At 41.9% G+C, this 24,848-nt stretch overlaps 2 protein-coding genes across 2 annotated transcripts; both read left to right on the top strand.

Moving 5' to 3' along the window:
- The first annotated feature begins 281 nt into the window (after positions 1–281).
- Positions 282–6,037, top strand: slc25a53.L (solute carrier family 25 member 53 L homeolog). The gene is made up of 2 exons (XM_018229634.2): positions 282–569; positions 4,953–6,037. Exon 2 carries the CDS (start codon positions 5,078–5,080, stop codon positions 5,927–5,929), a length of 852 nt encoding a protein of 283 aa, XP_018085123.1. The 5' UTR covers positions 282–569; positions 4,953–5,077; the 3' UTR covers positions 5,930–6,037.
- A 13,901-nt stretch (positions 6,038–19,938) lies between these two features.
- On the top strand, positions 19,939–22,257 carry LOC108698272 (thymosin beta-4). Its single transcript, XM_018229635.2, has 3 exons — positions 19,939–20,095; positions 20,879–20,983; positions 22,073–22,257. The coding sequence occupies exons 2-3, from the start codon at positions 20,884–20,886 to the stop codon at positions 22,108–22,110; spliced, it is 138 nt and encodes a 45-aa protein (XP_018085124.1). The 5' UTR covers positions 19,939–20,095; positions 20,879–20,883; the 3' UTR covers positions 22,111–22,257.
- Positions 22,258–24,848: the final 2,591 nt, after the last annotated feature.

Genomic DNA, 24,848 nt, shown 5'->3' with positions numbered 1-24,848 from the left:
AAAGATACAGGAACCACCTTAAAGAATTTGCACACAAATCCGTTGCAGCTAGAGACAGGCTTTCTGTAATGAAAAAAAAACTGACTGTATTGTCAACAACAATACATGCATATGGGTGTTTTAAGCATCAAACAATAAACAAAAAATATATTATGTGAAGGTTTGCTCTGAGGTTTAGCAGTGAAATGTATTATTGTTGGGTTCTCTTACTGAGCAGTACAGTGTACAACAAAAGGATGACAGACCTGCCCCCTTTGTTGGTTGAGAGGGGGGATTGGAAATGAAGCTGGGAGGGGGGATTGGAAATGATGCTGACATGCTCCACCAATCAAAACAGAGAATAGCTGGTTTGCTAGAATTAAATCTATTTCAAGAGGAGCTGCTTGCAAAGAGGAAGGAGGATGCTGAAGATGATAGCCCCCACCTTTGTTGGTTGAGGGGGGGGTTGAGAAACATGCTGACATGCTCCACCAATCGAAACTGAGAATAAGGGCTAGTTTGCTAGAATGGAATCTATTTCAAGAGGAACTGCTTGCAAAAAGGAAGGATGACGTTGAAGACACACAGAGGTGAAAGCATTTAAATTCAATGATTATTCTATTTATATGAAGAAGGCTTTCTTTAATAGACTTATCTGGTTTCTCCAGAAGCTACTGCAGTTTTATAGAAAGCTAGCAGAACGACTGTGTAACAGGGGTGTTGGGAACCTAGCATTGTGACAGTAATAGTAACCTAGCAAAAGGGAACAGTGTTTTGGATTCATCATAGAAATTGAACTGGTTTTATGCAAGGGGGTGTCCTAATGAAAACAAATAAAAAGGGTTACTCAATATCACTATGAATAAAATGCCAAATTACTTAATCTAAACATTGCATATGGGTCAGTTAACAGCAGCATGTCATTGCCCTACCCTGGAATTGACCTGTTTACATGTTAGAAATTTGCCTGTGCATGTAAAAAAGATTAAATGGGAAAATAATGTTCTTAACTTTTACGTTAAAGTAACCCCCTTCCTGTTTAAAATGAAGGTTACATTCTAGTTTCCTTTTGCATTGAGAAAACCACAGTACTATAATGACAGGGCGTGCAGTTACACAAGAATAATTCTATGAAGCAGGATCCGATGCCCATCAATGGTATGGTGCATTCAGTCCAGGAAAGGGTTAACTGTGTGCAGGCTTTTGTCAGCTGACTGACTATAAATCCCAGCATCCTCTAAAAGCCAGTTAGGGATAGCTGCCTTAGTAGCTCTCTGTGAAGTACAGAAGGTTCTTTGTATCCCAGAAACAGGGCATTTTTATAGAATGTTCTTTGAGGGCTGTACTTATTATACTGTTGTGGGGTTAAACTGATTTTATTGAGATATACATTTTTATGGCGAGTGTGTGTACTGAGACAACATTTCTGTATGAATAATAAAATTACAATGGTAGATAGAAATGGATGACAATGGGCGGTGTAACACCACAACAAAGGAACGGCACACAGTACAGTAAATCTGTTTAATGACATGTAGAAAACTAGGATGGGAATATTCAGGAATAGGCACCATAGTGACTGGTAACAGAGGTGGGGTCAGTAATCCCAGAGGACAGAGTTAAAAAGTGGTGGGGGCTAAATGCACTTAGTGAAGATGGAAAGGCTATTTCTAACCCAGGCAGAAAGCAGACACAGTTAAAAGCAATATATATTTCCAATCCATGCTGTTTACTAATTTATACCTGATAGGAAGTGCCTACCTGTTGAAGTCTGCACATTATAACAACATAGTTTGGGTTATTTAATAAAAATAGCACAGTTTGCACTGGGTCTAGTAATTAACTATAGCAAACAATCAGAGTTTGTCTTGAAACAGGTGACCAGTAAATGCTGCCCACTGGGTGTAACATGCTGCCTGGATTTGAACCAGTAACCTACATGTTTTATGCAGTGTGTTATATATTTAATCTATATAAGCAGACAGCTAGGTCCTGCTTCACTCCCTTTAGAATGTTTGAATTTACAAGTAGCCATGGCTTGTTTCAGATGCCGTTAATCTGGCCACAGGGACATTAGCCATCATTCTGGCTATAAACCCCCCAGCTCTGCACTCATTGCTGCCTGTTATAGAGTCCTGCTTCCCTTGTCCCCTCTTTCCTGGTCCCCCCTTCTCTGGTCCCTTCAGTTGACTTCCTGGTTCAGACCACAGCTTGCCCCTAACTTTAAGCGGGTTAATTACTAAAACTCAAATTTATCTTATATTTTTATTAAACCAAGCTTGACCAAACTCCCATCCACAATTTTTTCTAATTTACCTTTGGATTCTTGGGCGGCAGGGGCGCTCCACCAATGAGGCAAGTTGAGACACTCGCCTCAGGCGGCAGCGCCCCCCTGGTTACCAGGGGCGGCAAAAATGCCGCTCCTGGTAACTAAGACCCGAATTTCCGGTTTTCAACCCGGAAATTCGGCTCTTCTAGTGCAGAGAGCGCAATTGCGCTCTCTGCACTAGCGTCGTGCAGCGCCCCGACCCCCTCCTGCGCAGAAAATGTGAGCGCCGTGAGGAGGGGTCGGGGCGGCAATGGAAGGTCGCCTCAGGCGGCATAAAGGCGCCGATCGGCGCTGTTGGGCGGTAAATCCTGGCGCCACCTGAATGGCTGAGGGCCAGGTCCTAAACCAAAGATGGATGGTATTGGCAGGAATCCATAGACATACAATATGTTACTAGATCTGGTACATGCTTATTGGCCCATTATCCAGAAACCTGTTATCCAGAAAGCTCCCATAGACTCCATTTTATCCAAATGATCAAATTTTTTTCCTTTTTCTCTGTTGTACTTGATTCAAATTATGACATAATTAAGCCTTATTGGAAGTAAACCAGCCCACTGAGCTTTATGTAATGTTTACATGATTTTCTAGTAGGCTTAATGTATGAATATCCAAATTATGGAAAGATTCAGGTCCTGAGCATTCTGGATAACAGGTCCCATAAATGTACTGATATTTATTACTTCCAGTCATAAGCAGACAATAGCGCTTTAGGGAGGCCCCTTTTCTCAATCTCCTGCTGTTCTTAACTTATGAGTCCAACTATGCTTCCTCCACAACATCAGGCAAGTACCCGCATTGCAAAAAAAAAAAAAAAAAAAGATCGGAGTTTTATGTCCCCTGCATGAAATAAATGGTACAGATTGTCTTAATATTGACATCAACATGGTCTTCCCAATTGGTGTTTTTCAAAGTTCATGATGTTAATATAACTTTAAAGGCTGGATTTACATAAAGGACACCCCTAGACCACTGCTTGTTGCCACTGCCCCCTCCCCTTCACCTCTGAATCAATGTGGATGCAGCTAGGTGGCATGCTGCCCCTAAAATCCTGCAACCATAGGCCTGGGCTTTTGTGGCCTTTCTACAAATCCAGGCCTAATAACTTTTACATGACATTGCTTGTGGTTTCTGGCTATCGAGAGAAAATAGAATTTGTGCATTGCATATTTTGGCCCTGTTCTCCCACATTTCTTCAAGTCCAAAAATATATATATTTTTGTGGGATCACCTAAACGGGACTGGGCATATGTTTTTAGCCCTAATTAAACTAACTGTGCAGAGCAGCTGCAAATCCAACCCAGCCAATAACTCAAACAAACTTGTCAGGGATTAAGATGGGTACAAACAGGCCCTGATCCAATTGTACATACATTCGTCAGCAATTAGATCACATGGTGGTGCCTGTGAACCTGAGAGATGATTTTAAATACATGTCAATATAATCAGCAGTTGGGTAAATTTACCAATTTTTTTATCTGTGTTACCCCAAGCAGAGTCTGATCAGAATTAGGGATGCATGGATTTGCACAAAAGGGCATAAGTCAACCAAATGTTCGCTGTGCCCTTTACCAAAACCAGGGCACTGAAACACATTTATTTGGGTTATTTTTACAACCATTAGTTAATGAGGGTTTTCCCAAAACGGCAGGTTCCCTGGTGATCCCAGTTTCTATATTTAGGCATTGCCCTACCTCTTCCTTTTTTTCCAACTAGCATAGAAAAACTGCACAATATTATGTCATCTCCCCAAAAACATACAAATGTATGTATGGTTTGATGTTTTCACCACCTCTGTTTTTATGTTTGAAGGAGTATACTCCACTTGCATCATTAGTCTTAAAATGACCCCCTGAGGCAAAGTTGTCATCTTCCCTTATGGCAGAACCAACACAGGATCCTGAGGGTTTATAGAATAAAGTTAATTTCTTCCCTCCCCATTTTATATACCTTAGAATTTAACCTGTATTGGAAACATATTACACAATTGGAATGGAGTCTCCCTGTCTTTTTACCAGCTTTAAGAAAAGAATTAATGTCTGATTCTACAGAAAATGTATGAACTGGCGGTCATTTATCACCACTGGGCAAATATTCGCCTGGGCAGTAACACATAGCAACCAGCCAGTGATTAGCTTTCAGACAGCTGCAGGTATTTCATTGGTTGTTGCCATGGGGTTACTCCCCAGGTGCTAGAGAACTAAGGGACACAAAAGCATTTGCACCCTGGGGAATACTGCATTCTGCACCTAGTTACATAGTTAAATCGGGATGAAAAAACGACAAAGTCTATCAAGTTCAAACCCTCCAAATGAAAACCCAGCCTCCATACACACACGCTTCCATACTTTCACATAAATTATATATTCCCATATTTATACTAACTATAGAGTTTAGTATCACAATAGCCTTTTATATTATGTTTTTCCAAGAAATCATCCAAGCCAGTGCATTTCACAATACAGAGGGTAGAAACAGGGGCATAGTCCAACCTGTCCTTACCACTTGTTCACCTTTAGTAAGAGAACTAGTCTATATTCAACATGAAACTGTACCTAATCCAAATATACTATCAATGTTTTTGTAACCAACGTAATTAACAAACAATGCAGGTTTTAATTCATTGTGTTCCTTTTCCTTACAGTCTCAAACAGAGTTGATGGTATGCTCTGAAAAAATGATGATCTGCTAACAGTCTTAGTAGATTCTTGTGCTGACAGAATCCAGGCAAAATACCTCAGAATACCTTCAGAAACTTGGTGTTTTGAAATGGAGGATGGGAATCCCCCTCCCAGTAGCACTTGGCATGGCAGTGGCTATTCAGTTGGGGCGACCTCCACTTTCCTATCCACTGTTCTCACTTTTCCCATATATAAGACTATTTTCCGTCAGCAGCTTCACACGATGACCATCAGGGCAGCTTCCCAGCAGTTGCTAAAAGAAGGATTTGCCCAGCTCTACCGTGGTCTACCACCACCACTTGTTGCAAAAACTGTACAGGGCACCTTGCTATTTGGCACCCAAGGTACATTCCAGAGGTTGCTGTCTGGCAATGGAAAAGCTGGCCATTGGGATCGCTGCCTTTCAGGACTCATGTCTGGAGCTTTGGAGGCTGTACTATTAGTACCTTTTGAACGTGTACAGAACATCTTGCAGGATGGGCGCAACAACACACGATTCCCCTCTGCTGGTTCTATTCTACAGGAATTCCAGTCTTACAGTGCTCGAAACCGATTTACATTTGGGGTTTACCGAGGATTCGCTGTCATTCTTGCAAGAAATGCCCTGGGCAGTGCCCTCTATTTCTCCTTCAAGGAGCCACTGAGAGATGCACTAAGTTTAGATGGTGTCCCAGGTTGGGTGCCCTCCTTGGTATCTGGATCTGTTAATGGAGCTTTCACCTCATTAATTCTTTATCCCCTTAGTGTTTTGGTATCTAACATGCAGGCAGGGGTGGGGAAGGAGTTGCCAAAGACAAGGGAGGTGGCAGGGGAAGTGTGGTTAAAGTGTGGGGGGAAGGTCTCACTCCTATACCGTGGCGCATCCCTCATCATCCTGCGCTCTTGTATCACCTGGGGTGTGACAACTGCCATTCATGATGTTTTGCGTGGACAGCACTAATGAGAGAAATGCTGCTTCACAGCACTATATGACAAAGTGGTGTCAGTCTCATATGTTCCCCGACTTTGCCCTTTCTGGGACAGAAAGCATTAAATCATTTCTACTTTTTCCATGTTCTGCTTGTGTTTTCATTTATTTCAAGCAGTAAGAAGTATAGGAAAGAGTCAGTTACCTTTGATCAATGAATGTCTCAAACATAAAAAAAATTGTTTTTGTCAGCAAGAAAAGAAGATTTTAGGGCTGTGACTGGTGAGTCCATGATATCAGATTCTCTGATGGCTCCTCCTCTGCCAGACACTGTGAACTGTACTCTGCCATTTATGTGTTTTAAAGGATTGTTTTTATTAATGCTAGGTGCAAATATGTCTGTAGATTACTGTTGTGCAACATTGTTTCTAGAGTTCCAGACAGGCACCCATAAATCAGCATCTGAAAGTGATGCCTTCACACACTGACTAATAAAAAAAATCACACTGCACCATATGCTCCATTTACCAAGATAGATGCCTAATTGCGCTGCATGCAGTAGTGCATTCATGCAAATTTTTAAGAGTGTGTTTAGGCACAAGTACCTTTAAGAACTGTATTTAAGCACATGCACTTCTCTGAGTGCAATTTTGCACTTTGTCTTGTATTAGTAAATGAACCTTGTGGAGGGTGCGGCAATGCATGCAACAATGTGACAGTAATGTAAAACATAAGATGGATGCAAAGTTGTGTACTGTATATAGTCCCACTCAAATACAATCAATTACCTTTATTGGGTGCTCTTCATCAGTCCACTTAATTATACTATTACCACCCACCCCCAGACTTTTGTTGACAGCCATTTTCCCTCTCTAATAGTAGTGGCAATGTTTTCTGTCACCATGGTAGAATTCCTGCCAGGATTCTTCTTATGAATTAGATACCTCCAAGTGACCTCCTAAAATGTTACTCCTAGTACATTTTCTGTCAGTTGCTGTGTTTTTATATGCCTCTTCCCTTTCTTTCTTCTTGTCATAAACATGATAGTTCTTAAGATAAATTGGCGACATTGGGGAGAGTAGGTATTAAAAAAGGGTCACGTGGGATATACTGTTGCCAGAGCAACTACCTGAATGCAATAAAATGGGATATTGGAATGCCATTTTTTGCTGAAAGTCACTGATCCTGGAGTAACATTTCCATTTTTTTAACTGCAGTATGCTGGGTGTTATAGTGCTTTTCTACCAAGAGATTGCTGGGAGTCACAGTGCTATTCTATGCTATGCTAATGCTCAAAGTGTCATTTTATTTTGGAAGTCACAATGCTGTTTTATTTTGGGGGCTGCCTGGGATTTATCTGTTCCATCTGGGTAGTTATTTTTCTTTCCTGTTCATCCCTGGCAGCATAATAATAACCTTTGGGTATGCTCTCTCCCTCTTTGATGAACAGAAGAAAACAATACTCCCTTACCCATAAGTACCTCCTCCTCCAACTCCCCTCGTCTTTGTTTTCATCTGTGGGTAAGTAAAGCAGTTGCAGGTAGGGCACTCATGGTTTCTGGTTCTTCAGCTCCCTCTACCCGAAGGCCCCTGCATCTGGGGCAGGCTTGTTTGTATACATACCTTTTTGGTGCTCTGGTACCACCTGCAGTCGCATATCGGAAGTGATGTCACTGGCGGGTCTTTTGGTTTAAACAGGATGGCTTCAGCTTTCTGTGCCCTATGGAGTCCTTACAGTGCCACAACATGGATCAGACTGCTAGCAATCGTGCTGCCTTACAATCTACTGGGTGAGTGCCCTACCAGCATACTTTTACTTTTTTTTAGGGTTCTGCGAAAAGAGCTGTTCATAGTGACCCTGTTCCTGCTGCTTCTAATAAACGGCACAGGAGGGAGGAGAGTGCAGATTTCAGACCCTGTAGGGTAGGGATCCCCAAATAGTAGCTGGTGAGAAACATGTTGCCCTTCAACCCCTTGGATGTTGCTCACAGTGTCCTCAAAGCAGGTGTTTCTTTTTTAATGCCAGGCTTGGAGGCAAGATTTGGCTGCATTACAACCAGGTGTACTGCCAAACAGAGCCTCATTGTAGGTTGACAATCCACATAGGGGCTACTAAATGGCCAATCACAGCCTGTATTTGGTGCCCCAGGAACATTTTTCATGCTAGTGTTGCTCCCCAACTCCTTTTACTTCTGAATGTTGCTCACGGGTTCTAAAGGGTTCTAAAGGTTGGGGATACCTGCTGTAGGGCATGCGTCAATCCTGCTAAGAGACTTTGCATAAGAGACTTTGCAGACATGCTTTCAGGAATTTGCTGTGCATGATAAAGAAAGAGAGTCTGCATCCACTTCTACTATATCCTTCAATCGGGAGTCTATTATGCAGTGGATCAAGGACGCTGTAGCAGATACATTAAGGCAACCTATGGTTTCCTTCTACCTCTGTTGTTTAAGATTCCTTATTTTCAGAGGATTATGAATCCCATTCCTCTGAGGAGGAAACTGAAAGTTCAGAATATTTTGAGATTAATTAGGGTCAATGCTTGATGCTAAGGCACCAAATTTGAATCGTTGGCGCCAAAACAACTTTCTTTTTCGTCCAGAAAAAAGATGGCATGCATCAACTACCGTGCTTTAAATAAAATAACGATTAAGAACTGTTAACCCTAGCCATAGATTCCTGAATTGTTTGACCGATTAAGGGGAGCCAAAGTTTTTACTAAATTAGACTTACGAGGGGCGTACAAACTTATTCGTCAGGGGGATGAGTGGAAGACGGCCTTCAACACCCGCGATGGCCATTATGCCATTTGGTTTGTGCAATGCCCCCGCTGTCTTTCAAGACCTCATCAATGATGTTCTTCGGGAATTCCTGCAGACCTGTGTCATAGTCTATTTGGACGATATCTTGGTTTATTCTTCCTCGATGTCTGATCATCTTTTCCAAGTGAAACAGGTTTTACTCAAGTTAAGAGAGAATTGTCTCTACGCCAAGCTTGAAAAGTGTCAATTTCACAAATTCACAATCTTTTTTTGGTTCTTCCAGGTTGCGATGGATCCTATTAAAGTCTCTGCTGTTCTTGATTGGCCTGTTCCCACTGGTATTAAAAGTTATTCAATGTTTTTTGGGATTTGCCAATTTTTATCATAAATTCATCAAGAATTTTTTCCAGACTGTGGCTCCTATTACGGCTTTCACAAGGAAACCTTTTAATCCTTCTTGCACCCCACAAGCACAGGAGGTGTTTTTGCCTCTTAAGAAATTGTTTAGTTCTGCTCCAATTCTTCTTCATACTGATCCTGCTCGGCCATTTTTTTCTGGAGGTCGATGCTTGGTGGGAGTTGGGGCTGTTTTGTCTCAACGTGCAGAGTTTCAGGGGACTCTTCATCCCTGTGCTTATTTTTCTCACAGACTCCTGCCAAGAGGAATTATGATGTGGGTAACCGCAAACTTTTGGCAGTCAAGCTTGCACTGGAGGAGTGGTGACATCTGTTAGAAGGGGCTAAGGAGCCTATTAATATCTTGACTTGACTGAAAAGTCCTTACCATGTTGCCTTCTACAACCCTTCTCATACTCACTCAACCCTGGCTAGATGTTGCCATGGACTTTATTGTGGATTTGCCGAAGTCTTCGGATATGACTACTATTCTTGTAGTCTTTGACAGATTCTCTAAGATGGCTCATTTTATCCCTCTGAAAAAACTTCCATTTGCTGCTGGGTTGGTTCAAGTTTTCATTAAGTTTTCGTTTGCATGGTGTTCCACAGTCCATTGTGTCGGAACGAGGGGTACAGTTTGTATCCAGATTCTGGCGTGCTTTTTCTAAACATTTGGGGATCAAATGAAACTTTTCCTCAGCTTACCATCCTCAAAGCAATGGTCAGACTGAAAGGACCAATCAAATCCTGGAACAGTTGATACAATACTTTATTTCCAAAAACCAAGATGATTGGGTTGGACTTCTTCCCTGGGCTGAGTTTGCTCACAATAACCTACAACATGACTTGCTGGGATCTTCTCAGTTTTTCACTGTGTTCGGCTAAAATCCTTCTGCTCTTTCGTCTGAGGTTTTCAAGACTGAGATTCCTGCAGCAGATACAATTGTTCGTGATTTCAGAACCATTTGGTCCCAAGCCCACCAATCTCTTTTAAAAGCTTTGTCTTCTCACAAAATTGCAGCCAACAAACACTGTTGTGCTAATCCTCCATACCAAATTGGAGATTTTGTTTGGCTTTCCACAAAGCACATGTAACACCTACCTGCCCTGGTGGACTAGTGGGGCGGTGGGGACGCCCGTCGCGTGGTCCTCTTCCTGCGCCATCTTGCCTTCCTTAGGGTGCGTGTGGCGCGCCTCCGTGTTGTTTATAAGCGCAGGCACGCTGTCGTGTTTGCGCCAGCGCGCTTTAGCGTGAAATTACACGTTTTTTTTGCCCGAATTCTTTCCCCTATAAAAGGTCCATTCTGACTGCAGACAGGTGCCGTGATAGAACTTGGTTTCTAGTGGTTTCCTGAGCCTTGTTTATCTGATCCTGAATCTGTTTGTCCTGATTATCCGGTTTTGACTCCTGCCTGTTCCCTGACTATTCTGCATTCTGTATCCTGAACCTTGCCTGCCTACGACAACTCTTCCAGCTTAACCCCTTGATTGACAACCCGGTTTTGACCCTTGCCTGCCTGACGATTCTGATATCCGCCTGCCTCGACCCAGCCTGTCTGACCATCCTTCTGCCTAATCCTTTTGTACCGTGACCTTCAGCCCAAAAGACTCTGCTAACAGCCGTGCCCCTTTGCCAGCCAGAACATCTCGCCTTGTACCCCTCGTTAAGTCCAGGTGGCACCCAAGTAAGCTGAGGGCTCCTCCCGAAGCCCAAAGGTGGTCACACTACTGGTGAAGCCGAGACCAGGGTGCTTGGCACTTGTTCTGGTATTGGGTGCCGGCCGTGACAGCACATCAAACTTCATCTCCCTTCTCCCAAGTTTGGACCTCGTCATGTGGGACCCTTCAAGTTTAAATAAGTGATTAATCCTTTGCTTTTCGTTTAGAACTTCCTTCTACCATGAACATCTCGTTTAGAACTTCCTTCTACCATGAACATCTCCAATTCTTTTCATGTTTCTTTGCTTAAGCCTTTTGTTAAGAATAATTTTTCTGGTTGATCAACATCATCCTGCTCCCATTATTCTTCATGATCACCAAGAGTTCAAGGTTCAAGAGATTCTAGATTACAGGAGGGTGAGAGGCAAGATCCAATATTTGGTTCATTGGAGGGGTTTTGGCCCTGAAGAGAGATGTTGGGTAAGAGCAGCTGACACTCATGGTCCTCGACTGATCAGGGCCTTTCACAGGAAGTTTCCAGACAAGTTTTGGGAGTCCCCGGAGGGTACTCCTGAAGGGGGGGTACTGTAAGACGCACCAGGAGATTGCCTAGATCTCTTACCTCTCGGCATGTCTCTCCAAGATTGCTTGTGCGCAGCTGCGCACTTCTGGGTTTAGGGTCAAAGTGACGCTTGCATTGTGACATAACATTAAGGCGCCAAATTCGAATTCTTCAACGGTGAGACAGATTTTAAAGGCCAGTCCTCCATTTTGAGAGTGCCCAAGCTGGCTTCAGTTTACTGATCCTGCCAAAGCATTGACATTGTGATTTAAATTCCTGGTTTTTGACTTCTGCCTGACCCTTGACTCTGATTCCTGCTGCCTGCCTGCCACCCATTGCCTGTTTCTCGACCTCGTCTTGTCTTATCCTGCCGGTACATCGTTTACGGACATTTACTATTATACGCAATTATTCCTTGTCGGTTTCCGCAGCAGAAAGCCAGGGTCCCAAAAGGGGGTCTGTGAACATCATCCACGGGGATTCCTTGTGCATGAGAGTGTACCCATCACCATTCAAGGTTCCAGATTACAAGAACATTACAGTATGCTGCAGTGGCCCGTCTGGTTAAAAGTCTGCACTTCTGACTAACGACTTTTCAGCTTTAAAGCATCCAATGGACAGACGGAATTAAAAAAACATTTTTAACAGCAGGAGCTGCTTGTAAACTGCAGTTGCAGCTATTTCTGTTTTTAAAGTGATGTCTGTTTGGGCAGAGAACATTCAACAGGAGAATTCTCCTAAGGAGGCGGTCTGTGAAGCCATTTCTGATTTGAAGAAAGCAGAAGAATTTTGTCTAGATTACTGTTGGTGGGGTCAACTCTTATCCGTTTTGGTTGGGTTCTGAATAAAGAGAAGAGTCAACCAGAACCCACACAGAGGATGATATTCCTTGGGGCTCTCTTCGAAACCAGGCTGGGATTGGTTTCTTTACCCAAGCAGAGAATTTCTCAATTTACCTTGGAGGCAAAGAGTCTCCAAAATCTCAATTCTTTGCAAGCCAGGGAACTCATGAGTTTCTGGGTCCTCTAAATTCTACTATAAGTCTTGTGAAGTGGGCGAGGTGGAGAATGAGGCCTGTTCAGAGGTGGTTCCTGGCTCATTGGAATCAGTATCACAAGGATTGATCACAGAAAATCTATCTATCTCTAGCCTTCAAGTCTCGTCTGGTGTGCTGGGAGGACCCAGTGAATTTTCGCAGGGGTTTTCCCCTGGTGGAACCTCAATGGATAGAGGTTTTTACTGATGCATTGGGCACAGGCTGGGGGAGCCCATACAGAAGGAGTACAAGTCCAGGTGGTGTGTAAGAAAGTTTTGTCACACCTGCCATCAAACATTTTAGAATTGAGAACAATTCAGGAAGCCTTGATTGTTCATTGTCCTTGAACTATCAGGCAGATGTTCTGAGTTGGACAATCATAGACAAGGGGGAATGAGAGCTGAACCCAAAGGTATTTCAGTGGATTGTGGCTCACTGGTGCCTTCCCCAGATAGATCTGATGGTCTCAGATTTCAAGACCATTTTCGACCGTTTTCCATCGATAAGAGCGGTGGATGCTCTATCACAGATTTGGGAAAATCTCTGGGTGTACATATTTCCATGCCAGTGGCGTAACTAGTTGTTACTGGGCCCCATAGCAAATTCAATTTAGGGCCCCAAAATATTTATAAGTTGGCCTATTTTACCAAGATATATTAAAATTGCTAATTAATTAGGGTCTCACTGGGCCCCCTACACTCCTGGGCCCCCCTGCAACCACAGGGTCTGCTTCCTCTATAGTTACGCCCCTGTTCCATGCTTTCCACGAATTTCCTGAAGAAGATACTTTTTGTCTCGGATAGATGCCATAGCAATTTTCCCACATTGGCCACAAAGGCCATGAGATCCATTATTGAGGTGTCTGATGATCCAATCACCTTTAAAATTGCCAGTGGTGAAAGATTTATTAATTCAGGGATTGTGCCTTACTTCAATCTAGCTTGGCAGCAGAGGTTCTATTTGGACAGCTTTTGTTGATTAAAGCATATTCAGCATGTTATATTCCCCTCCCTTTGTGTTTTATTGTTTGGGTATTACCCAAAGGTTATTATTATGCTGCCAGGGATGACCAGGAAAGAAGAAAATTGTTTCATACTTACCATAATTTTCTTTTCCTGGTCATCCCTATGGCAGCATACACACCCTAGCTTGTTTGTGCTTAGTACTAAGAAGAGGGTAAGGGGGGGGGTGTTGTTTTCTTCTGCTTATCCAAAAGGAAGAGAGCATACCCAAAGGTTTTTATTATGCTGCCATAGGGATGACCAGGAAAAGAAAATTACGAGGATGGCAGAGAGGGCCAGTATGCTAGCGCAGAGAGACTAACTGCGCTCTCTGTGCTAGAAGAGCCAAATTTCCTGTTTGAAAACTGGAAATTCGGCTCTTAAAGTACCAGGGGCGGCATTTTTGCTGCCCCTGGTACCTAGTGGGGCGCTGCCACCTGAGGTGACAGCCTCAACTCGCCTCATTGGCGAAGCTCCCCTGTCTGGGTTTGCTAGTGCCATTATACATTGTGGGCTACGTCATTATTTCCTGTGCCTGATATATATACTTCTGGTATATATAACTGCTGCTTGTAGGACAAAGTCTTTTTTTCAAGTCTTTTTTCACGAGCAGTATGTACAGGTTTGAGACCTGTTATATAGAATACCCTTGTCCTGGTTTTTCTGGATAATGGATCTTTCCATAATTTGTTTCTTAATAACTAATTTGTTCTAAGAGAGCTTAGTTCAGTTTTAGACCAGCCCCTATTTCTGATATTGTCAGATTCGCTTTCATCTGGTATGATGCCTATGAATCGGAGAAAAGATGATGTTATTCCAATATTTAAAAAGGGACTACGATCTCAGCCTGACAATTATAGGCCAGTAAGTTTGACATCTGTGGTAGGCAAATTATTTGAAGGCTTGTTAAGGGATCAACTTCAATATTTTGTCCTAGTGAATGGCATTATGAGCAGCAATCAGCATGGCTTTATGAAGGATATGTCATGTCAGACAAATTTGATTGCTTTTTATGATGAGATAAGTAAGATTCTGGACAGTGGGGGGGCAGTAGATGTGATCTATTTGGATTTTGCCAAAGCGTTTGATACCCCACAAACGACTGCTTTCTAAACTAAGGTCTGTTGGGCTTAATGAAGTCGTTTGCACATGGATAGGAAACTGGCTACAGGATCGGGTACAGAGGGTGGTTGTTAATGGGACATTCTCTACTTGGAGTAAGGTTCTTAGTGGGGTCCCTTAGGCCTCGGTATTGGGTCCACTTTTATTTAACTTGTTCATTAATGACTTAGAGGGTGTTGTAAGTAATGTATCAGTGTTTGCAGATGACACAAAACTATCCAGCCCAATTAATTCCATCCAGGATGTGGCATCCTTGCAACAGGATCTTGACAAACTGGCAATCTGGGCAGCTAAGTGGCAAATGAGATTCAATGTTGATAAATGTAAAGTCATGCACATGGGATGTAAAAATATGCAAGCCACTTATATCCTTAATGGGACTGCACTAGGCAAATCCATTATGGAAAAGGGCCTTGGAGTCCTTGTAGATGATAAATTTGGCTGTAGCAAGCAATGCCAGTCAGCAGCAAGGGCAAATAAGGTCTTGAGCTGTATTAAAAGGGGCATAGAGTCACGGGAGGAGGGGATCATTCTTCCACTGTATAGAGCACTTGTAAGGCCCCATCTAAAATATGCCGTACAGTTTTGGTCTTCATCACACAAACAGGACATTATTGTATTAGAGAGGGTACAGAGAAGGGTAACTAAGCTGGTAAAAGGTATGGAAAATCTTAGCTATGAGGAAAGACTGGCCAAATTGGGGATGTTCCCACTGGAGAAGAGGCGCATAAGGGGAGATATGGTAACTATGTATAAATATTTAAGGGGATCATATAATAATCTCTCTAATGCTTTATTTACCAGTAGGTCTTTCCAGCTGACATGAGGTCACACATTCCGATTAGAAGAAAAGAGATTCCGCCTAAATATTCTGAAGGGTTTTTTACAGTGAGAGCTGTGAAGATGTGGAATTCTCTCCCTGAATCAGTTGTACAGGCTGATACATTAGATAGCTTTAAGATGGACTTTGATTGCTTTTTAGCAAGTGAGGGAATACAGGGTTATGGAAGATAGCTCATAGTACAAGTTGATCCAGGGACTAGTCCGATTGCCATTTTGAAGTCAGGAAGGAATTTTTTCCCCCTCTGAGGCAAATTGGTGAGGCTTCAGATGGGTTTTTTGCCTTCCTCTGGATCAACTGGCGGATAGGCAGAAATAATAATAACAAAAAAAAGAGGTTGAACTTGATGGACGTGTGTCCTTTTTCAACCTTACTTACTATGTTACTATGTTAGTAGTACAAGTTGATCAAGGGACTAGTCCGATTGCCATTTTGGAGTCAGGAATTAATTTTTTACTCCTCTGAGGGAAATTGGAGAGGCTTCAGATGGGGTTTTTTTTTTGCCTTCCTCTGGATCAACTGGCAGTTAGGCAGATTAAAAAAAAAACTAAAAGGTTGAACTTGATGGATGTGTGTCTTACTTACTATGTTACCTTAAGTCTACTAGAAATCATGTAAACATGAAATATTTATGCCTCAGATTTGTTTTATAATAATAATGTGTAATAAGATGATGATGCTGGTTGTGTTCACTTCTGTAGCAAGTTCTCTTCCAGGTGCTTTGAATGAAAAAACAGACTGCTTCAAAAATGTTTATTTCACAGGAACAGATGTAGTGTGCAATAAATTAGGTGCAAGTAATTTCTGCCTTGCATCCATTTTCCCTGTTCTTCGAGCATTATGTGGAGTTCATTAAAACAGGCTGGCACATTGGCAAGTGTGTGTTTATGTGCAAGTGCTTTGCACTTTGTCACTTACATTCATAACTGAGCTTTTATTTGAGAACTTGTATTATAAAATAACCACTTTGGTGTCCCACAGGCTGGGTCCTCACAAGCAAAGTGAATAAATACGTTTAACAGGAGACAAAGAGAGGAAACTAACAAGGTCATTGCAATACAAAGATATTTTTCATCTGCACTGGAAAAACAGATTGCCTTCAGACCTCTGAAACTATAGCCCTACTGAAAGAACCTATATGTAATAGCTACATACTGTGTGATACGTGTGATACTGAAATATGATTGACATCATATTTCTTTTTCAATGCCACTACACAAAGACCTCCTGTCACATGGACACAATTCCTTTAACTCCCAGCAGCACCTCCCCACTCTGTACTTTTCAGGTACCACCTGGTGTTGCCTCCCTTTATCAGTTTTGAGGGCCACACAATTCATCAATATTCTTCCTTCTCCCTCTGTGTAGTTGTGATATGTTGTCCTCCAGGGCCTTTATCTCGGTTACCATATAACTTTGCAGCTTGCACTTCTTTGTGTGTTTCTACTCAAGTTTAAGGTGTGGGGGGCGGGCACCTGTACTGATGTGGTGAGGCTCCTTTTGAATTGTTCAAAGAACAATCTTATATTTGCTTTGCAGCTTGGCTCTGATACTGTTAACCCTCATATCTGCTTTCTATTATTGTAAAATATATCAATATTCCACTTGGCAATCACAAAAGCTCAGCAGCATCTCATCTGCTGTCTCTTACACTCAGCAGGCTCAATTCCAAACACACTCTGAAGGACACTGTCTGGACCTGGTATTCACTCAGCAAAATTGCTAATCCCTCAAACTCTGCCTTTGCTTTTTCTGTTGACCACCTTTTGTCTTTTGATGCTTTGCACTCTCCACAAACATCACAAGCCATCTCAATCCCAGTTATCTTTCCAATTCTCTGTCCTCATCACTGTCTGATAATTTCTACCATTCCTGCCTAAACACAGCAGTTACTCATAATAACCAGGGGTGTACCTAAAGGCCTGTGCCAAGGACAGCAGATTTTGGGGTTGGCCCTCAGGTTATGTTGGGGGGTGCTGGACAGTCCGGTGCCACCCTAGCAGGCCCGGACTGACAATCTGTAGGTTCTGGCAAATGCCAGAGGGGCTGCTCTAAGATGCAATAGAAAGTGACTATTAAGTGGGCGGATGGGGGCTGTTTGGGCCTCTATGTACTAGGAATGCCAGGGCCTATTTTTAATCCCAGTCCAGTCCTGCACCCTAGGCTGGCACTGGACCTAAATACAACCCTGATAAAAACACTACACTATCCAACACACTTGACAAAATAGCACCTTTCACTGCTTACGATAGACAACCAAAAACTGGGGGGAGGAATTCTCTGTTTCAAACTGTCAATTGTGTTCTCTGCCTACCACTGCCTGACTTTCCTTCCTCTCTTACATTCCAAGATTTTGCTGTATACAAGAGAAATGTGGAATGTGGTTTGAATACCTCACATCCAACCATCTGCCCCTTTGACCCAACTCCTTCAAAATGTATCACTCACTACCATCTACCCACTGCCCAGCTCTTACCCATGTTTAATCCCCAATGGCACTTTCCCCTCTGACTCTGGACCAGTTATACCTACTCAAATTCTCAATTGATTCTATGTCTTCTTCTTCCAATTACTGTCCTATCTCTCATCTTTCCTAGCCCTCTAAACTTTTAGAATGTGCAGTTATCACCCGCCTAACCAACTTTCTCTCTACAAACGCTATACTTGACACACTTCTTGGCCCCACTTCAATCTGGTTTCTGCCCACTACATTCAACTGAGACGGCACCAAAGTCTCCAATGAGCTCCTGTCTGCTAAATCCAAAGGACAATTATCTATACTAATACTCCTTGAACTCTCTACTTGCTCCTCTGTGGCATTATTATCTTCCTTGGCATACAGAGTACAGCACTCTCCTGGATCCACTGCTCCTTCTCAGTCTGTATCTTGGATAAAACCTCCTCATGACTCATACTCTTTTTGTGTCCCTTAAGGCTCTGTCCTTGGACCACTCCTGGACGACAGATTACCCTATCCACTTTCCTAACAATTGAATCAAATGTAATGGGTGGTAATCTTTTTGTCTTACCCGTCTTTTAGGTAGTTAATCCTTTCTTAGAATAACCTATTTCTATAAATATTTCTATTAGTGTGTCATTTTTGTTGCATAGACATCATCAGAACTAGTAACAACCCTGATTCCTTTTATCGGGAAATGTATTTTTAGCTGACGGTTGCTAGCAAAATGACCAGCAGGTGGTGCTGTTGTTTCACATTTATTATATTAGATTAAAAACGAAGTTCTGAAATGTCTGGCTGCATGCAAGAATATACACATTTGAAATGCTGAATAATATACAGAAGTGCCGGTACTGGTACTGGCCTTGCTGCCAGCAATATATGTTATGAAGAATTAGACACCAATACCTGGATTTGTGCATCAAATGGGGTGTTCACCCCATTTGATGCACAAATCCATGCATTTGAGATGCGGCAAATCAGCTTTGAACATTGAGTGGAGGCATTAACTGCTATCCAATGCTGCTTTAAGTATAAGTAAACCTTTAAAATAAGTAAATGTAACACTGATGAGGGTGCTATTCTATTCTAAGAACTTTTGCAATGTACATTCATGTAAGAAAATGCATTCATGTTAACAGTACGTGTATTCTTTAATATCTTGGAATTAAAAATATATATATTTCTAGGGGGCTGCGGACGGCCCCTAAATGGGATGTTCGCCCTTGGCCTACCAGTGCCTTAAAGCTGTCCTATCTATGCACTTCTTGCATTTTTTTTTAATATTCCCCACTAGTAACCACAAAGTTTACTTTGTAAAGTACAAACAAAACATGTGGAAGGGACACCGGTCACATCCCATTACAGACTCCTGGAGTTGCCACAAAATTCCAGAGATCACTTTTAAAGCAGGTGATTTTATTTAAGTTGAAATTAAAGTAATGGGACACAACAATACACTATATTGTGATTAAATCCCATTCAATGCACATATCTAAATATAATACACAAAAGCCATGAATATATTGAAATGAAATCCTTATCGTGATGTAATCAGTTATAAACGGTGAGTTCGGATGTCATTTCTGTCACATGACTCACTGAAACTTGTGTATTGTAATAAATAAAGTACCCCCCAGTTGCAAAATATGAGGATATTAGAAGTTACCTTGGAGTTCCATGACCTGTATAAAAACACTTGGCCTTCGGCCTTGTGTTTTTATATGGTCATGGAACTCCTCAGTAACTTATAATATCCTTATAATTTACAAGAGGGGGTACTTTATTCACTATATAAATGCATATATCCTATGTATATTATGCAATATTCCCATGCAGTTTTGCATAGCAAACCACAAGTGAATGAATGTAAAAAAAGAATGATTAGCATTTAAGGACGTTGAGCCCAATGGTGCTCCTACACACTCCTTCAGTAAAATACAACTATTTTTCGGTAGGGAGCCTTCCCAAGCACGACGCATCTCATTAATACATTATTAAGGCTGTGCCCAATTTCGATTATAGGGAGGTGGCGGTAACGTCTGTATGGAGCATTATGACAACCTCTGACCACCACTCACAACAAAGGCTTTACCGCATACCGATACGAACCCCCCTCCCCCCTTTCTTATTATAGGAATGGTTTCTCCCTTTCGTGTTTCCCCCCCCCCCCTCACTTCAAACCGCGGAGCTGCGCTATTAATGGGTGGAGCTTAAGCGGGTGTGTGCACCTGAGCGCAATCGAAAGGGGGGGATGGGCGTCTCCTAATGGAAGTATATAATAGCACCGCCCACTGGTGTTCTTTCAGAGCTGGTTCGGCTGGTCAGTTGTTGCTGCTGTTGTTGTGAGGCTACGAAACAGGTTAGTGTTGTGACAGATGTTACGAATTGGCTTTAACAGTTAATAGCAAGATGTTAACTCTGAGTCTGTAACCATCAAGCCATTACTGCAGTGTTTACTCGCCATGCAACTTAATGCTCATTAATGTCTGTTGGGGGAACCACTTGGTTAGCACCAGTCACCCTTAAATGTTTGTGGGCACCGATCTCAGAATTTGGGTAGGAGAGCCAGGTTAGTGCCAGTGTTGGATGTTTTATGGCTCATTGCAGTTTGCTTGTTTAAGTATTCGTGTCCGCTTGGAGCCTTGCTGGGGACTTCAATTCTTTCTCCCTATCGTGGGTCCCCTTTAAAGCAAGTGTGGCTGCTGTAACATGCATAATGTGGCAGCCACACCCATCCATAGGCCTGCATGTCCTGATACGTTTCCCCCAAGGGCTACCAGTATGGGCAGGGAGAAGCTGAAAGGGCTGTTTGCAATACTCCTACTAGGATGCCCACAGGCATAATGGCAGCTGCCCAATTTCTCTTTATAAACCATTGCGGTACATACTTTTATTGGAGCACTTACAGCCAAAACCCTTCTACAATCCTCATTCTCTGGTTACTGCAGTAAATCTAAAACTTAACTGGTGATCCAGTCCCTGCATAGTTTGTGTTTGTAGGTTTTTTTTTTTTTTTTTTTGGTTTTTTTCTTCGGTCTGTTGTATTTTATATTATGCTATGTTGGTGATATTAAACTGTACAGATGGCTGGAACCGAGTCCCTGTCTATGGCTACTGACTCTTTAATTATTGTCATACCCAGTAATCATGTCTGATAAGCCCGACCTGTCAGAGGTGGAGAAATTTGATCACCGCAAACTGCGGAAAACTAACACGGAGGAGAAGAACCCATTGCCTTCGAAGGAAGGTAAGTGCGCTTATTTCAGATCATGGCATGTGGGTAGTGGTTGTTGGCTCTGTTACCAGAACACGTTCGGTGGCATCAGTTGCTTCTTCTCATATCGGCTTGACTGTCTGCTCTGCTGTGAAGACCCTAAAACGTACATTGTGTAAATTGCTCAATTGTGCTACTTTTTACTTTAATAAATATACTTTTTATTTATTTCTTTGCAAACTACGCATTCTCCTTTAGAATAAAAACGGCTGTAGTTCAGCAATGACTTTGGGTTTTTATGCTTGACTTGTGCACTCTGTACAGGAATAGTTAACAAATCTTCTGTGCTTCATAGGCAGGGACTTGGCAGAAACTTTCCCTTTTTTTATTTATACTTGAATAAACATTGTATGAAATCAGGGGGAGGGGATCTGGCACAGAGCTAGTGTTGAGCTGGAATTCAGGGTCAGTGCAGCCTTCCAGCAGGGCTGGTAAAGGAGTAGCCTCCGTTCTATGTAAACAGCTTAAAAAATCACAATGTTTAATTTGCCCACTGGTCTAAAAGTTGAATACCCTATTGAAGTCATTTTGGCAGTGTTTTAAGTTTGCCAACTGTACAGAGTTTACCCTGTAAACAATAAATATTAAAAGGGGGTTAACTTAGGGCTAGTGGTATGCAAAAGGAAATGTCTTTGATTCATGCATTTGCTGTGCATTGTCCCCTCGACTGCTGCTTCCGTATATACAAAAACTTAGTTGCCCTGAAGGTTCCCATTTAGGCCCTGTGAGGTCCCACTTTGTGTTGTATGACAAACCTCAATAAATCCAAGTGGCGAGGAGTAGTGGTTAAACAGTGCATACATATAGGTTGTGTTTGTGGTCTACTGGGTCCATTTACTACTTTATATTAAACACTCCTACTATCATGATACCTAAAAGGTGAGCATTAAGGAACCCTAGATAAGTATTAAGGCAAAAATGTGTAAGTTTCATTTGTACACAGTGACCCTTTCTTTCGTGTATTCAAAAGTGTGCAGGAATGTACAAGTCGTTTTATTTTATATATAATTTTTTTAACTGATATGAATTTGTCCGATTAATGCTTTGTCATTTTCCTTGCAGATATTGAACAAGAGAAAGCGGAGGGTAAAAAATGTTGACTGGAATGGTTTACTCCGGTTTTCAGATCAGATTTCCTCTGGCTGCGGCACGGTCTGGCAATGACTGATTCTACTCTCTGCAGAATGATTTTGTTGTAAAAAAAAAAGTCATAATGTTTAAAAGATTAAAATCACATATTTTCTTCATTGTGTCCCTTCCTTTGTGTTTGCAATGGATCTCGAAGGAGGCTATGGTGTAGGATACTTGCTAAAAGGGAGGAACTCCACGGTGCGGCTCGAGCCGACATGTGGCCATGTGACGAAACGCATGGGACGTGTCGGATGTTCTGAAGATACAGGAAGTGAAAGAAATCGCAGGTTAAGAACTACATTTATCAGACTGTCGTATGAAAACTCCGCTTTTTCATCCAACATTCGGATAAATGTAGTTCTTACCTGCGATTTCTCCGTCACTTCCTGTATCTTCAGAACATTCGACACGTGTTGGCTCGAGCCGCTCTGTGGAGTTCCTCCCAAACTCTTAAAACAAGAGTGCATTGTGTTCAATGTGTGCCATAACTTGAGAACTAATGTCTGGCGAATGGGTGCCAAAATGGCAGGCTCCCCACGATTATACTCTCTTACCCAACTTTCCCAGACTAGTGCTCCTATTTAATGAAAAACTGCAAAGGCCCTAGGTATTTCTGTAGAAGATCTTTGCCACTAGCTTTTTCAGTCATCATTTTTTTTTTTTGGTCCAACTAGGCACAAGTAGAGTAAAAGCTAACTGGCTTTTGCATGCTACTATGTCTACCCATGTCTGGGGAAAAAGACAGAAGAGGAGGGGAGATTTTTCTTAACAAACGAGGCAGATTTCTGCTAACCGGAGCACTGTTTGTGTAGTGATTATCACATGGTCTTCTTAATGAATTGACATAATCTCTGCTTCTATAGAGCAAAGTGTGCAATTTCCTCTCCAATGGCACACCGCTATAAATTCTAACTCCATAAGTGAGTGGAATACTTTAACTTTGGTTAAATTGGTCACTGCCTCTGTACTCCTACCTTGATTTTATTATAGAGGGATGTTAAAAATGAATCTAAAAATACTGCTTTGCTGCAGTTTCAGTCGGGCTGCACGTGAAGCTCTAGTGTTTCTAATAAGGATGCAATTCTATCTGAGGTTGCAATATTTTAACAGTTCTGGGGTTTTTTTTTGACAATCTATTGGAGTTCAATATAACTGGTGCATCCCTCATGCTATGCTTTAAGCTACAAGCATTGTTCTTATGTGAAAGCATTGTGTTCCTTTAAAAAAAAATAAAAGGAAGTGGGTGACTTGCAAAATAACCGAAATTGGTTACTTAATCTTACCACATCTATTGTATGGTTAAAATACAACATATGGAAGCTTATTGTTCATGAGGAGTATGACTATGAAGATTTTCATTCATCCAGGTCATGGTATAGCTGCTATAAATAATTCTAAAACAACTCAATTGCTGCGTAATCGTTAAAGACGTTTCACTACTCATCTGAGTAGCGTCTTCAGTTCAACTGACTGTCTTGGCATATGAACTCTTTCACTAATCCAATCACAATGGCACATTTACTCTTCAGAGAGGTGTTGATTCTGTGTAGTTACTGTGATAGGATTACCAATGTATCATGCAACTCCTAGAAACGTGTTTCTTGTGAGAGTTGCATGAATGGATGTGTGAAGGAAAGTGTTTGGAAACTGCTGGGGTACAGATGTGAGAATAGCATTGTATGTAGCAGACAGATGGTGTTCAAAGGAATTGCCTCTTTCAAGCCTTCTATATCCAATTCGCTGGCATCAAAATGGGTGCCAGCGTCGATGCCTGTGCCCATTAAAGTCAATGGGCGACCGTTAATCGCCGCGGCATTAAAAAAAACTGCCGCTGGTGAATAAATTCACTACTCTCTACACTGGACCGCATATACCACATTGCTTTGTTTTTCTTTCGGTGTTGGATCCTTTGGGAGTACCAGTTTTTGTATTAGTGTGTTGCTAGGTTTGAAAAACAAAGGGACGTGGTGTTTGTTAAAAATCCTCCAGAGTTTCTCCGGCACTCCACCTACATATGGGATGACTGTTTTGCCTACTATGTGTCTCCAGGCAGTTATTTCTTTTGGTGTTCCTATTAGGCTTGTTTGCTGCTGTTTTGACAAAGGCCCAGTCTGGGTAGCCACACGCTTTTAAAGTTCCTCTGAGATGTTTATGCTCCTTGGACTCTGTATCAGTTGCTGCACATTCTGCCCTGTGTTGCAAAGTTCTGATGACACCCAGTTTGTGTTCCAGCGGATGGTGGGAATCAAACACCAGATATTGATCCATATGACCACCACACCAGTCTAACTAAAGAAGCTGCTCGGATGAGTAGTGAAACGTCTTCAATGATTACTCAGCAAGTCCAGTTGTTTTTGTAATTACTTAGATATTCATGAGGAGGCATGCTATCAAAGACTCTAACCTGGAAAATTTAATACCAGTAGATTGGTAGTCTTAGGTATTTTCTCCTCGACAACAAAGCAAGAGCATAGCTTATATGGCCACTCAAAATTTGATAGGCTTTATTTAAAAATCCAATTTAAAATCTGAATGCAAATTTTTATTTACCCACTATTTTCCAATGTTCCACTTTAAAATTGCAAGTGCCCACTAATATGTAGAATCCAAGATACTAATTAATAGGTCCATGCATGCATTTTTAATAGTTGTTTACATTCATTTAATATGATATGTAACCTTGTTTAGTGATGCAGTGTTGACTTTT

Source organism: Xenopus laevis, chromosome 8L (assembly GCF_017654675.1).
Source record: "Xenopus laevis strain J_2021 chromosome 8L, Xenopus_laevis_v10.1, whole genome shotgun sequence".
Lineage (NCBI taxonomy): Eukaryota > Metazoa > Chordata > Amphibia > Anura > Pipidae > Xenopus > Xenopus laevis.
Note: the sequence above shows the minus strand (reverse complement) of the source record. Positions and strands in the feature narration are given on the sequence as shown.

Excerpts from the sequence above, each read along its gene's own strand:
- slc25a53.L (XM_018229634.2), top strand. The coding sequence starts at position 5,078 with ATGGAGGATGGGAATCCCCCTCCCAGTAGCACTTGGCATGGCAGTGGC.
- LOC108698272 (XM_018229635.2), top strand. The coding sequence starts at position 20,884 with ATGTCTGATAAGCCCGACCTGTCAGAGGTGGAGAAATTTGATCACCGC. Across the intron at positions 20,984-22,072 it reads CCCATTGCCTTCGAAGGAAG|ATATTGAACAAGAGAAAGCG; the intron begins GTAAGTGCGCTT and ends TTTTCCTTGCAG.